The sequence below is a fragment of the Delphinus delphis genome, chromosome X (assembly GCF_949987515.2).
Source record: "Delphinus delphis chromosome X, mDelDel1.2, whole genome shotgun sequence".
NCBI classification, from domain to species: domain Eukaryota; kingdom Metazoa; phylum Chordata; class Mammalia; order Artiodactyla; family Delphinidae; genus Delphinus; species Delphinus delphis.
In genome coordinates this window covers 97,443,572-97,457,466 of record NC_082704.1, presented here as the reverse complement: position 1 = coordinate 97,457,466, position 13,895 = coordinate 97,443,572, and the positions used below count along the sequence as shown (strand labels likewise).

Below are 13,895 nucleotides of genomic sequence, written 5' to 3'. Positions count from 1 at the left end.
ATTAAAAAGCATAAAAATAAGAAAAATGATTTAAGCATTCAACCTAAAAGCTAGAGGAAAAACACAGGAAGTTACAGAACTTTGTTTTTGTTGTTTTTTGTTTGGTTGGTTTTTGCGGTACGCGGGCCTCTCACTGTTGTGGCCTCTCCCGTTGCGGGGCACAGGCTCTGGACGCGCAGGCTCAGCGGCCATGGCTCACGGGCCCAGCCGCTCGGCAGCATGTGGGATCTTCCCGGACCGGGGCACGAACCTGCGTCCCCTGCATTGGCAGGTGGACCCTCAACCACTGCGCCACCAGGGGAGCCCTGTTTTTTTAAAATTTATTTAATTTTGGCTGTGTTGGGTCTTCGTTGCTGCGCACGGGCTTTCTCTAGTTGCGGTGAGCAGGGGCTACTCTTCGTTGCAGTGTGCAGGCTTCTAATTGCGGTGGCTTCTCTTGTTGCAGAGCACAGGCTCTAGCTAGGCAGGCAGGCTTCAGTAGTTGTGGCACGTGGGCTCAGTAGTTGTGGTGCATGGGCTTAGTTGCTCCGCGGCATGGGGGATCTTCCCGGACCAGGGCTTGAACCCGTGCCCCCTGCATTGGCAGGCAGACTCCTAACCGCTGCACCACCAGGGAAGTCCCAGGACATTGTTAATGGACATAAAAGGAGACTAGAATAACTGAAGAGCTTCACCATATTCCTGGATATGAAGACTCAATAACACGGAGTCAGCTCTTCCCATTTTAATCTATACAGTCATTGTAAGTGAAACCCGGAATTTCAACAAGGATTTTCCTGAAATATGAAATCTTGACACTAAAATCATAGGGATGATCAGAGAAGTCTAAGAAAATTTTTAAGACAAAACAAAGTGGGAGCAAGATGGCCTACCAGACAGACAATGTATTTAAAGCCATAGTGTGGAATTGCACAGGGACAGACAGATAAACCAACAGCAGAGACTAGAGAGCTCAGAAGCACACTTGTGTATTTATGGATGTTTGATGTATTATATAAATGCCATAGAAATCAGTGGGTAAAAGGTGGCCTACACAATGAGTGGGGCTGGCTTAATAACTTGTCTATGTGGGGATAGTAAAATTAGAGTTTATGTTCACACCAAACATAAAAGAGTCTGCGTAAAGTCCTAACTGTGAAAAACAAAATTTTGAACTTTAAAATGTAGGTGTAAGGAAGATTTTCTTAAAACATAAAAAGCAGGAAACATGGAGGAGTGTTTTGAAATTAAAAACTGTTGTACAATAAGATGCCAAGAATAAAGTTAAAGGTCAGCTATGCTAAGATATGTGTAGGAGATAATATCTGCTGTGCATATAACTGGCAAAGGATAAGCATCTCGAACATACCCAGAACGTGAATAAGACAAAGACAACCCAGTAGGGAAATGGGTAAGGAAACATGAAAAGCCAACTAACATAAAACAAGTTCAGCCTCGGGGAATTCCCTGGCGGTCCAGTGGTTAGGGCTCTGTGCTTTCACTGCCAAAGGACGTGGGTTCGATCCCTGGTCAGGGAACTAAGATCCCACAAGCCACGCGGTACGGCCAAAACAGAAAAAGTTCAGCCTCACCAGTAGTCAGAGATGTGCTCATTAAAATATACCCATCAACCAAAACTTAAATGTTTGGTAACACCAAGTATTTGATGAAGATGTGACCAAATGGAAAATCTCACTCACTACTGGTGGGAGAGTAAATAGGTATAAAATCTCTTAGGAGAGCAGTTTGGTGATCTGTAGCAATGTTGAAGATGTTGCTAGAACCCAGCAATTTTACATCTACATATATTCTGTAAAGAATCTCTTAAACAGGTATCCAAGGAGACAGGTAGACAGAAGTTCATTGCGTCACTCTTTGTAATAGTGACAAGTTGGAAACAACCTAAATGTTCATTGACAGGAGAATGTTGTTGGCATATTCAAGCAGCAGAATAATAACCTTACAGCCGTTAAAATCATGAACTATTATGTATCAGCATGGATAAATCTCCAAAACGGTGTTGAAGGCAAAAAGCAACTCTTACAATGGTATGTACATGCTTCAACAGAGTTCTTAAACATAAAGTTTAAGAACATGCAAAATAATGCTGTTAGATTGAATCACGTGAAATGGCCATTTATGTAGAGTCGAAAAAGCCGAATCTCAGCAAGCCAGTATTTGTGGATGCATTCGTGGTAATGATGGTCGTGGAACTCAGGATGGCATTATCTCCTTGGGGGCATTGGTGAGCGGGGAACTGATATCATAGTAAGGAGAATCTGTGGGGAAGCTTCAGCTGTAACTGTCATATTTTATTTCTTCAAAGAAATTTGAAGAAAATATGGCAAATGTTAAATGCTGTGGTGGGTACATGGGTACACTCTTACTATGTTCTTGCACGTTGCTGTTGAAAATATTTGATGTTTTTTTAAGCAAAGCGAAGTGTTGACAGAGGTATAAGAATTGTAATCTCATGACAGTATTAGAAAATATTTACAAAATGATTAACTCCTTTGCTGCTTAATTATGTAAACATAGCACTCATAAGGCTTTGAGTATAGAAGATTGAAAAGCATCTCCCCCTCACATATTCCGGGCAGACGCTTCAAATTTTATTTTGTTTTTTTAGCATCACTAAAATCGTCGTCATAAAAACCATTCATTAAGTGCCTCCCTTTTGCTTGCTATTGTGTTTGGTGGTGGTCAGATGTATCTCTCTGCCATTGTATAAGAAATCTGGTGATGATATTCAATTTTCCTTTTTCTTTTCCACTTCTTTGATGCCGAACAGGAATCTGCAAGCAGAATATGATCGTCTCAAGCAGCAGCATGAACATAAAGGCCTATCCCCACTGCCGTCCCCTCCTGAAATGATGCCCACCTCTCCCCAGAGTCCCCGGGATGCTGAGCTCATTGCTGAGGCCAAGCTACTGCGTCAACACAAAGGCCGCCTGGAAGCCAGGATGCAAATCCTGGAAGACCACAATAAACAGCTGGAATCACAGTTACATAGGCTAAGGCAGCTGCTGGAGCAAGTGAGAGCCACCTCTCTGTAACATGGGATATTTACAAAACATCATTTTCCCCTCTTCAAACTAAACACTAGAACTCCGAGTCCTTTTCAGAACTGTAATAAGCATTGATTTGTTAATTACTTAGTATGTGCCTAGCAAAGTGCTAGATATCAAGGGATATAAGAAGAGGAGGAACGACTAGCATGTCATTTTATAGTTGTTCCAGACTGTTTCCTACAAAAATGTCTTTTATTTGACTGATTTAAAATTCATCTTGGGAAAAAAAATACAGTAAGGTTTCCACTAGTTACCTCAAAGTGAAAATTTTACCTCTTGAAATGGAACTCTTTTTTTTTTTTTTTTTTTTGCGGCATGCGGGCGTCTCACTGCTGTGGCCTCTCCCGTTGCCGAGCACAGGCTCCAGATGCGCAGGCCCAGCGGCCATGTCTCACGGGCCCAGCCGCTCCGCGGCATGTGGGATCTTCCCGGACCGGGGCACGAACCCGCGTCCCCTGCATCGGCAGGCGGACTCTCAACCACTGCGCCACCAGGGAAGCCCGGAACTCTTTTTTTTTTTTTTTTTTTTCCAATTAGTCTTATTTTCTGGTATACCTTAGGGTTTTTTCTTTTGATAATCCCTAAAACATAATTTTTTTAAGTCTCCATTGAAAATATAGCAGGATATGCATTGTGGAAGGCCCCACCTGCACACAGTCCTGGCTTTCTGGGAATTTAAAAATTTGAGATATGTTCTCTCCATCTTGTTCTTTAATACTTCACAAAAATAAGAATTCTCCACTACATTTTTGTGGTCTCATATGGTTTCACCATTCTCACATGACCTTCTAAATCTTTCAGTTATTTAGGCTAATCATTTTCTATATCGTATTCCACCATAGCTGTAATGTATTTCAAACTTAGAAGGGGGTACAATTCAGGTACACAGACAGTATCCATGGATCTTATCAACAGTGAAATTTCCCAAATGTAACCATCTTTGGGAGGTTTCTAAGTAGGAAAAGTCGTAATTTCTGAGTTTTGAGTGTCTGTAATAGGTATATATTTGTTTGCGTGTTTTAATTATGAAAAATAATTCTCCTTTCTTTTGAATGCCTCAGCCCCAGGCAGAGGCCAAGGTGAATGGTACAACGGCGTCCTCTCCTTCTACGTCTCTTCAGAGGTCAGACAGCAGCCAGCCGATGCTGCTCCGGGTGGTGGGCAGTCAAACTTCGGAATCCATGGGTAAGTGTCTGTCTCAGCTACTCCTGGATTTTGTTCTCTCCTAAGGTCTGGAAATGGTGAACTGTTTGCTCAGAGGTTTAAATCATCTGCTAAATTATCTAATATCGGTTCCGGACAAGGGATTGTCATAAATGCCTTTGGGGTACGAAGATGAAAGACATAGTCCTAGCCCGCAAAGGACTGGCTATTCAGTTAGAACAAGGCAACGTGGTACTAAAGTTTCATTCATTTCGGAGATCAGAGAAGGCTTTTCGACGAATTGATATTTGTGAAGGGTTTTGAAGGATGGAGTGGGAACTGAGCATATGTTGAAGAAGGTATAGCATAACTGAAGATGTAGAGATGAGGGCCTTGGGCCAAGGGCAGGAAGGAGCCACTGGTCCAGTTAGATAGGGTCCAAGCAGGAGGTGGGGTCGGGGAGGAAGGAAGGCTGCAGAGGAAGGTTGGGGTCACATTATAGTGACATGAATATTGGGCAGAGGTGTGTGGTCGGTGTCAGGGAGCCTCTGAAAATCATTTAGCAGGTGAGAAATAGCTAAAAAGATGTACTCCGGCAGTTTTATCTGCCCCAAAGTAAAAATAAAACTTTTACAGGTTGAAAGACTCGTTAGGAGGCAATCGCAAAGGCCAAGTTATGGGACTTATTTGAAAATAGAGTACCCCAGGCCAGGGGACTGACTGGAAAATGTAAGGAAAGGCAATGAGGGGAGAGGATTTGGTTGGAAGAAGATAATGATCCTTTTGAATGTGGAAACACTGTGTTTGTTTTAGGAGGGGGTAAACGGACAGTCCGGAGAGATCTGAGAGTGAACTCCACAGAATTGATAGCTGCAAGGCGTGAGATGAGAAATACATAAGAAAGGTGCTTGGATACAGCGCCTCGGGGAAGACCTCCCTTTGGGTGATGGGGTAGTGAAGGAGTGGGGAGTAGTGTTGGAAAGGTTACCGAAGAGGGATTACTGAATAATAGCCTCCAAGACCAAAAAACGAAGCAGGCAACTCCTTAAAGTACAATTAGGAAGTTTATTGTGCGCGGCAGCAGGTGGACGGTGATCCCCTGCCACCGAAAGGGGTACAGGGGGACTTAAAGGGGCCAAAGCATGTATGCACGCCTGGAAACTGGGGCTTTCTCCTCCCCTCTGGGCGGGGGCGGGTGGGGTGCTCTCAGGACCATTAACCATCTGCGCCAGCAACGGGCATTCTTCCAGTTTTTGTATCAGATGAAGGTAAGGATAAAAAGCTGACAGGGAACTTGTCTGGCTTGGGCACAGTCCGTCACACAGAAAGGGGAGGGAGGAGGCAGGCCTGTGTGCCCAGGATGGAGCTGACAGAATGGAGTCAGTGTGTGGCTCAGCCACACAGGCAGGCCTAGGTTTCGGGAAGGAGATGAGTGCCGGAGGTCAAAATGCCGAAAAGGGCTCAGTCGAAATGAAAATAAATTACAGCTCAGTGGATCACCGGAAGCGCAGTAGCTGAAAATGCTTCCTCAGAAGTGGCTAAGAGAAGGCAAGTTGGAGAGGTCTGTCTTTTCACGGAAATAAAAGGTCAGGTAATCTTGGAAATGAGTGTGGCTTGAGGAGAGAAAGGGTCTTTAGACCCTAATGGAAATTATCAAGTAACACTGAGGGCGGAGATGTGTGTAGACCAAATGGTCAGCCAGGTCTGGTGGTGTTCTTCAGTAGTCTTCTCTGCCTAGGACGGGTTCCAAGAAAACTGGAGTTCATGAGGCAAATAAAAGGTCAGAACAAGTAAAGCATTTTGCAGGGGTAATGAAGCCATTGTTAAAAGGACCATGACAGGTGGTTGCCGGCCATCTGCTTACTGGTTTTTCTTGTTGTGCTAGGCTAGACAATAGGGGGTTTTATGAAGGCCACAAATACTTGCTCTGTCCCCCTCCTCTCGTGACTCTTCTCCTCTCGTGAGGCCCAGCATGCTCTATGCTTTCTTTTTCCTGGGTCCTAAACTGGGTTTACTTGACCCTCTTACCTCACAGAAAGGAAGAGACCTGGGACTCCTTGAGTCACACTGAAAGCTCTGTCGCCTGGTCCCATGGTGTGTCGAAGAATTCATTTTATACTTAGGATCTTCCGTGAGAGTAGAATATAGAGAGGTGAGGTGCCTAATCCGACTTGATGGGACAAAAAGGAAAAGGTATGAGTGCATTTTATGGTGGAGGATGGGGACCATGGTCAGGAAAATTCCCCAAAGTAAAACACTTTGCAGTGACGCCTGTGTCTAAGAGGTAGCCTCCCAGTGAGCGGCAGCTGATTATACATGGAGATCATGGAGGGGCCAGGGTTGCTGGGAAAGGAGAAAGATTCCTCAAGAAGTTGACGAGGGTGCATGAGGGCACTGAGATTAGAGAAATCAAAGCTTATAGAAAAGCCAGCTTGCATTTCTTTTCTGAAGGAAGAGGAAATGTTTGTTTGGAGTTGTTTTCCCAGCTTTACCACACCTCAGTGATTTAGGGCATCAGATTCTCTTTCTCCACATGAGATCTGAGTCGAGCTAATGGCCTGTTGGGACTGTAAGTGATAGCGCAGCATATATATGACAGAATATTATATGCCTTTGTAAAGTCTGTGAATTCCAAAAATAACTGAGTTCTAGTACCTCTGTTGTTAACGCCTACTGCAGGATTTTGCCTTTTTTTTGAAGTAAGCAAAGCCTGTGAGACGAAGTCACGTACTTGAGTGGTGAGATTCAGAGCCCTCGGTGCTTAGAAACATTAATTATTTAGGCCTGTCAACACTGGCAAAGAGGCAGCGTGCCTATGAAAGCACCCAAATTAAAGTCCACGTCAGGCCGTGGAGCTGAGAGGATCGTGGCAGAACTGAATGCAAGAACAGAAGTGCTTGCTTTCTCCAGTGGCCGAGTTAAGCTAAGAGATGACTTGCCACTGTAAAATGGATAGGCTCTGTTGTTAATAAGTTTGTTTTCTGGATGAAAAGAGTGAATTCAAAGGTGACTTTTTTTTCTTCACCATAAAGGAGAAAAAAAAGACCATCTTCTTGCAGGATGCACACAGGTGTTGAAATAAATGCAGTGTGTATCCTCGTGCTTTGAAGCGCTGGGATGTGATAGGGCTGGGATTTGCTGAACCATTTTCTGGTAGAGAGTTGCATTCTTTTAATATATAACCCCAAGACTTTTTAAAGAGAAATATGGGTGAAGTCATACTGGGTGATCTAATGAGTTGGAGTGTTTCCTCAAACCATGAAATACCACTGGTAAGTCTCTGGGTACCATATGTGCGTTCTGTACGTCTTTTAAAATGGGACGATGTCCTAATGAAGCTCACATTCTGTTAGAAGTGAACAAAGTCTATCTTCCCAACAGCTTATCTCTGACTCCCTTAACTTCTTCTACCCAATCTATCATTCTTTTATATTTTACTTGTTCGCTTAAACAATGTTTAAAGGTTCCTTAGCTTCTTATTTAGAACAATTTCAAACTTAGGGCAGAACTGCAGTTAACTCAACATCTTGCCACATTCGCTTTATTTATTGACAGTAACATTTATTTACAAACAACATCTTTATATATCCTGCATAGATACTCATGTATATTTTATGTGCCTGTATAGTTTTAATGATTACGTTGCATACTTAGTAACACTTCAACCTAATCACACTCAGGAAGTAAACAGCAATACAGTCCTATTGTCTAATTTAAATTGCAATATCCCCCATTCTGCCAATAATATTCTTTCTAGCTTTTTGGGTTTTTCACTCAGGAGCCGGTGAAAGGTCATGCTTTGCATCTAGTTGCCTTCTCTCTCTTTTTTTTTTTTTACTCTAAGGAGTCTAGAACACTTCCCTAGCCTCTTCAGATTTTTTCATGACACTGACATTTCAGAAGAGGTCAGGCCAGTTGTTTTGTAAAATGTTTCTCACTTTGCATTGCCTGCTTGTTTACTCATGATTGGATTCAGGCTAAGTATGTATGCCACCTGACCGCATAGGTGAGGTTGTGTCCCCTCAGTGCATCGCTTCAAGGTTCTTCTCAAGATTGTCAGCCTAGACCTCTCTCCTGAGTGAGTGAGTATTTTCTGGATAAAACCAAAAAAGCCCCACAACAATCTAAAATTTGCGATCAACCTCCAGAATTTCTAAACTGTACAAAGGCAGTCATTTTCCACACTTTTTTCCCCCTTTACCTACATTATGATAAGTTTGGACATACGTATACCCCGTGATACCATCCTCACAGCCAAGGTACTAAACATATTCATTAATTACCTCTAAAACCACCCCTTTACTTACCTTCCTTCTTGAGCCAAGCCCCACCAACACCTCTCCAGTCATCAAGGTCAGTCTGTTTTGCTTTGCATAAACAAACAAAACAAGAGAAAGACTTGTAGCCCTCATGGTGGAACAGACAATATGAATACTCCCCTAACTGGTTTCTCTGTCTTTAGGCTCTCGTTCCTCCCTGACATTCAGATTGTATATTAATTATTCTTCTCCCTTTTTTATGGGTCCTGTTTGCCTCAAGTCCATACTCCTTAGCATGGTGTTCAAATTCAAAGGTAGACTCACCTTCCTCTAGCGCCCAGTTTTTCACTGTCTTCAAACATGATCCCCCGCCTCCATTTGCAGCCCGCAGTGCTCGTGCACACGTACCATGCCGTTTCACTAATCCACGCTGTCAGCCATCATCTCCGACCCTGTGCGCGATGTCTTCTTAACCTGAAATGTACCATCGTTTTCACTCGTCTTTTTGGGGAACTTGATCATGCATTATTATATCCTGTAATTAATTAATTTAGTCTGTCTTCGTTATTACACTTTGTTTCTTCTCCCTAGAGCTTAACTTCCTTAAAGGCAAGGCCTAAGTCTTGCTCACTTTCTTCCCCATTTGAGCAATTTAGCCTGAGGTTCTGAATCAAGATGACAACATAGGAAGATCCTGAATTCCCCCCCCACGCACAAATCCCTCTCAAGAACTAGCTGAGTGACTCCTATATGTTGGACAAACAAACAGAAAAAAAGCCCCCATCAAAACGGGTAGGAGATGTAGAAAACAAACTTACGGTTACCAGGGGAGAAAATAATCGGAAGACATACACACTACTATATATAAAATATAGATAACTAACTAATAAGGACCTACTGTATAGCACAGGGAACTCTACTCAATACTCTAAAATGACCTATCTGGGAAAAGAGCTAAAAAAGAACGGATACATGTATATCTATAACTGATTCACTTTGCTGTACACCTAACACAACATCATAAGTCATCTAGATGCCAATAAAAATTAATTTAAAAGAAACAGGTAGGAGATCCTGAGACAGTCTTGCTGTAAACCCCATCCCTGGCATGATGACACACAACCAGGAAAGAACTCTCAACTAGTAGCTTCTCCCTGAGGAGTAAAGTTTTGGGCTCCACAAACCCCTAACTAACTTTGCAGTCAGTGGGCCTTGCATCCGTGAGAGAGATCCACAAGGCTATGGAACTAAGAGACAGTACTTAAAGGGCTCACATGGACTCAACAAGGCTAACCCCGCCTCCCCCACCCCCCAACCCCTGCTGCCAAGTGCACAGCTTAGAGGCAGCAGACTGGAATGCATCCAGTCTTTCCATGAAACAGTCCTCTTTGTTTGTTTATAACTTACAAGCCTCAGCCTGAAGAGGCAGGCTTCTTACTCATTTAACACACATATACAGGGGCTGACTTTAGAGATCGTGCAGGCCAGGCCAGCCAGTGCCATCTTCCCACTCTGCTGCCTCACTCCAGGTCATTGGTATCTCCCATAAAGGAGCTTGTGCACACATCTGGTGGCCAGCACGGTTTATGTCACAGGTTCAATGGAATGGTAGCATACCAAAAGAACAGTTTTTAAATAGCTAGCATCTCCCCAGAGCTCAGTGCAGAGGGGGCATACAGAAACGTTTACATCTCCCACTTTTTCCCTGAAAGAGGTCTATTTACATCCTTTAAAAGCTATTGCCGGGGCGGGGGGTCAGCCTTCCAATCATCTTGCATCTAAGTGCTGACTGAAATCCTCCCCATTGGAACACTGACAGGTCTGGGCAAACCCTCAACTAACTACTCAGCGCCACTAAAAACAAAGAAGCCTCTTTGGACAATCAAAAAAGTTTGAGAGCCCAAGAGGTAGGGCAGGGTTGAAAAACAAGGCTCACCTCCTACATGAGATCACGCCTTCAAGATGGCAGAGGTTACTGTTATAGCCAATGCATAGAAACCAACACAAAGGTCAAGGCAAATGAAAAAACAAATACATTCCAAAGAACAGAACAAGGTGAAACCTCAAAAAAGACGGTAAAGAAATTGACATAAGTATTTTGCAAATAGAGAATTCAAAATAACAGCCCTAAAGATGCTCATCAAGGTCAGGAAGACAATGCATTAAAGTGAGCATTCCAAGGAAGAGAGAGAGAATTATAAGAAAAGTACCAAATAGAAATCACAAAGCTAAGGATACAATAACTGAACCAATAAATACAATAGAAGGGTTCAACAGCAGACTAGATGAATTGGAAGAAAGGATGAGCAAACCCAAAAACAGGGCAGTGGAATTCATCCATCATAGGATGAAAAAGAAAAATGAAAGAAGACAAACTTATGGTTGCCAAAGGGGAAAAGTGGGGGGGGGGGGGGGTTATTAGTTTGGGATTAGCAGATGCACGCTACTATATATAACATAGATAACCAGCAAGGACTTACTGTATAGCACAGGGAACGCTACTCAATATCTTGTAATAACCTATCATGGAAGAGATGTAAAAAAATTTTATATATATATATACACACACACAAACACATATATATATATATATATATCTGAATCACTTTGCTATACATCTGAAACACAACATTGTAAAAATCAACAATATTTCAATAAAAATTTTTAAAAGAATGATTGATAGAGAAGATAGCTTAAGGAACTTAGTGGACACCATCAAGCAGACAGATATTCCTAATATAGGGTCCCAGAAGGAAAAGAGAGAGAGAAAGCAGAAAAACTTTCTTAACCTGAGGGAGGAAACATACTTCTAGATCCAGGAAGCCCGGACGGTTCCCACACCAAGACACATTATAATTAAACTGTCACAAGTGAAAGACAATGAGAGAATCTTAAAAGCAGCAAGAGGAAAACAACTTGTTACACACAAGGGAATCCCCATAAATCCATCAGCAGATTTTTCAGCAGAAACTTTGCGGGCCAGAAGGGAGTTTCATGATATATTCAGAGTATTTAAAGGGAAAAAAAACCTGCCAACCAGAAGACTCTATCCAGAAAAGTTGTCATTCAGAATTGGAGAGAGAGAGAGAGTTTTCCAGACAAGCAAAAGCTGAAGGAATGAAACACCACTACACCAGCCTTACAAGAAATGTAAAACGGACTTCTTCTTTAAACTCAAACAAAAGGGTGCTAGCTAATTAGTAACAGGAAAACATGAAAGCATAAGCCTCACAAGTAAAGGTAATTATATAATTAAATTCAAAATAATCAAATCTTGTGATAGTGATGGGCTGACTGCTTATACATTCAGTATGAAGGTTAAAAAGCAAAAGTAATAAAAATAACTATAACCAAAGTAATTTGTTAATAGACACACAGATAAAAATATGTAAACCGTGGCGTCAAAAACATAAAACAGAGGGAGGAGAGTAAAAATGTAGAGCTTTAGAATGTGTTCGAAGTTAGGTATTATCAACTTAAAATAGATGGTTATAAATATGTTGTATCTGAGCCTCATGGTAACCACAAAGCAAAAACCTATACACAAACAACAGAAAGGAATCTAAGCATTACACTACAATCATCAAATCACAAAGGAAGAGAGCAAGAGGAAGAAAGGCACAGAGGAACTACAGAACAGCCAGCAAACAATTTTTTAACTGGCAGTAAGTACACACCTATCAAAAATTACTTTAAGTGGACTAAATTTTCCAATCACAATATATGGAGCAGCTGAATGGATTAAAAAACAAGACCTACAGTCTCCCATGGCAATAGAAATAAAAACAAATAAACAAATGGGACCTAATCAAACTTACAAGCTTTTGCACAGCAAAGGAAACCATAAACAAAATGAAAAGACAACCTACAGAATGGGAGAAAATATTTGCAAATAATGCAACCAACAAGGGCTTAATTTCCAAAATATACAAACAGCTCATACAACTCAACAACAAAAAAACAACCCAACTGAAAAATGGGCAGAAGATTGGAATTGTCACATACACACTACTATATGTAAAATAGATAGCTAATAAGGACCTACTGTATAGCACAGGGAACTCAACTCAGTACTCTGTAATGGCCTATATGGGAAAAGAATCTAAAAAAAGAGTGGATATATGTACATGTATAACTGACTCACGTTGCTGTACAGTAGAAACTAACACAACATTATAGACCAACTATACCCCAGTAAAAAAAAAAATGGACAAAAGACCTAAATAGACATTTCTCCAAAGAAGTACAAACGGCCAAGAGGCACATGAAAAGATGCTCAACATCGCTAATTATTAGAGAATGCAAATCAAAACTACAATGAGATACTGCCTCACACACCAGTCAGAATTGGCCATCATTAAAAACTCTACAGGGCTTCCCTGGTGGCTCAGTGGTTGAGAGTCCGCCTGCCGATGCAGGGGACACAGGTTCGTGCCCCGGTCTGGGAAGATCCCACATGCCGCGGAGCGGCTGGGCCCGTGAGCCATGGCCGCTGAGCCTGCGCGTCCGGAGCCTGTGCTCCGCAACGGGAGAGGCCACAACAGTGAGAGGTCCGCGTACCGCAAAAAAAAAAAAAAAAAAAAAAAAAAAAAAACTCTACAAATAACAAATGCTGGAGAAGACATGGAGAACAGGGAACCCGCTGACAGTGTTGGTGGGAATGTAAAGTGGTGCAGCCACTATGGAGAACAGTACAGAGGTTCCTCAGAAAACTAAAAATAGAACATGATCCAGCAGTCCCACTCCTGGGCATATATCCGTGCAAAACTCATCTAAAAAGGTACATGCACCCCCGTGTTCATAGCAGCACTATTCACAATAGCCAAGACATGGAAACAACCTAAATGCCCATCAACAGAGGAATGGATAAAGAAGATATGGTACATATATACAACGGAATACTACTCAGCCATAAAAAAGAGAACGAAATAGTGCCATTTGCAGCAACATGGGTGCAACTAGAGATTATCATACTAAGTGAAGTCAGAAAGAGAAAGACAAATACCATATGATATCACTTAAATGTGGAATCTAAAATACAACACAAAGGAACCTATCTGAGAAACACAAACAGACTCACGGACATAGGGAACAGACTTGTGGTTGCCAAGGGGGAGGAGGTTGGTGGAGGAATGGAGTGGGAGGTTGGGGTTAGCAGATGTAAGCTATTATACATGGAATAGATAAACAACAAGGTCCTACTGTATAGCACAGAGAACTATATTCAATATCCTATGATAAACCATAATGGAAAAGAATATTAAATATATATATGTATAACTGAATCACTTTGCTGTACAGCAGAAATTAACACAACATTGTAAATCAACTATACTTAAAACAAAACAAAAGGAAAGGAAAGACACAAGACAAATGCAACATATGACCCTAGGTTCCGGGGTGGGGGTGGAATATATACATATGCACATATATGGTAATAGTT

At 42.0% G+C, this 13,895-nt stretch overlaps 1 protein-coding gene across 5 annotated transcripts in view; it reads left to right on the top strand.

Moving 5' to 3' along the window:
* Nucleotides 1–13,895, top strand: part of DMD (dystrophin) — a 2,124,682-nt gene that overhangs the window by 2,084,975 nt on the left and 25,812 nt on the right. For all 5 annotated transcript variants that reach the window (XM_060001925.1, XM_060001919.1, XM_060001920.1 and 2 more), the window contains 2 exons: nt 2,771–3,014; nt 4,112–4,235. In XM_060001925.1, coding sequence (XP_059857908.1) covers nt 2,771–3,014; nt 4,112–4,235 — 368 coding nt within the window. The remainder of the gene's footprint in view (nt 1–2,770; nt 3,015–4,111; nt 4,236–13,895) is intronic.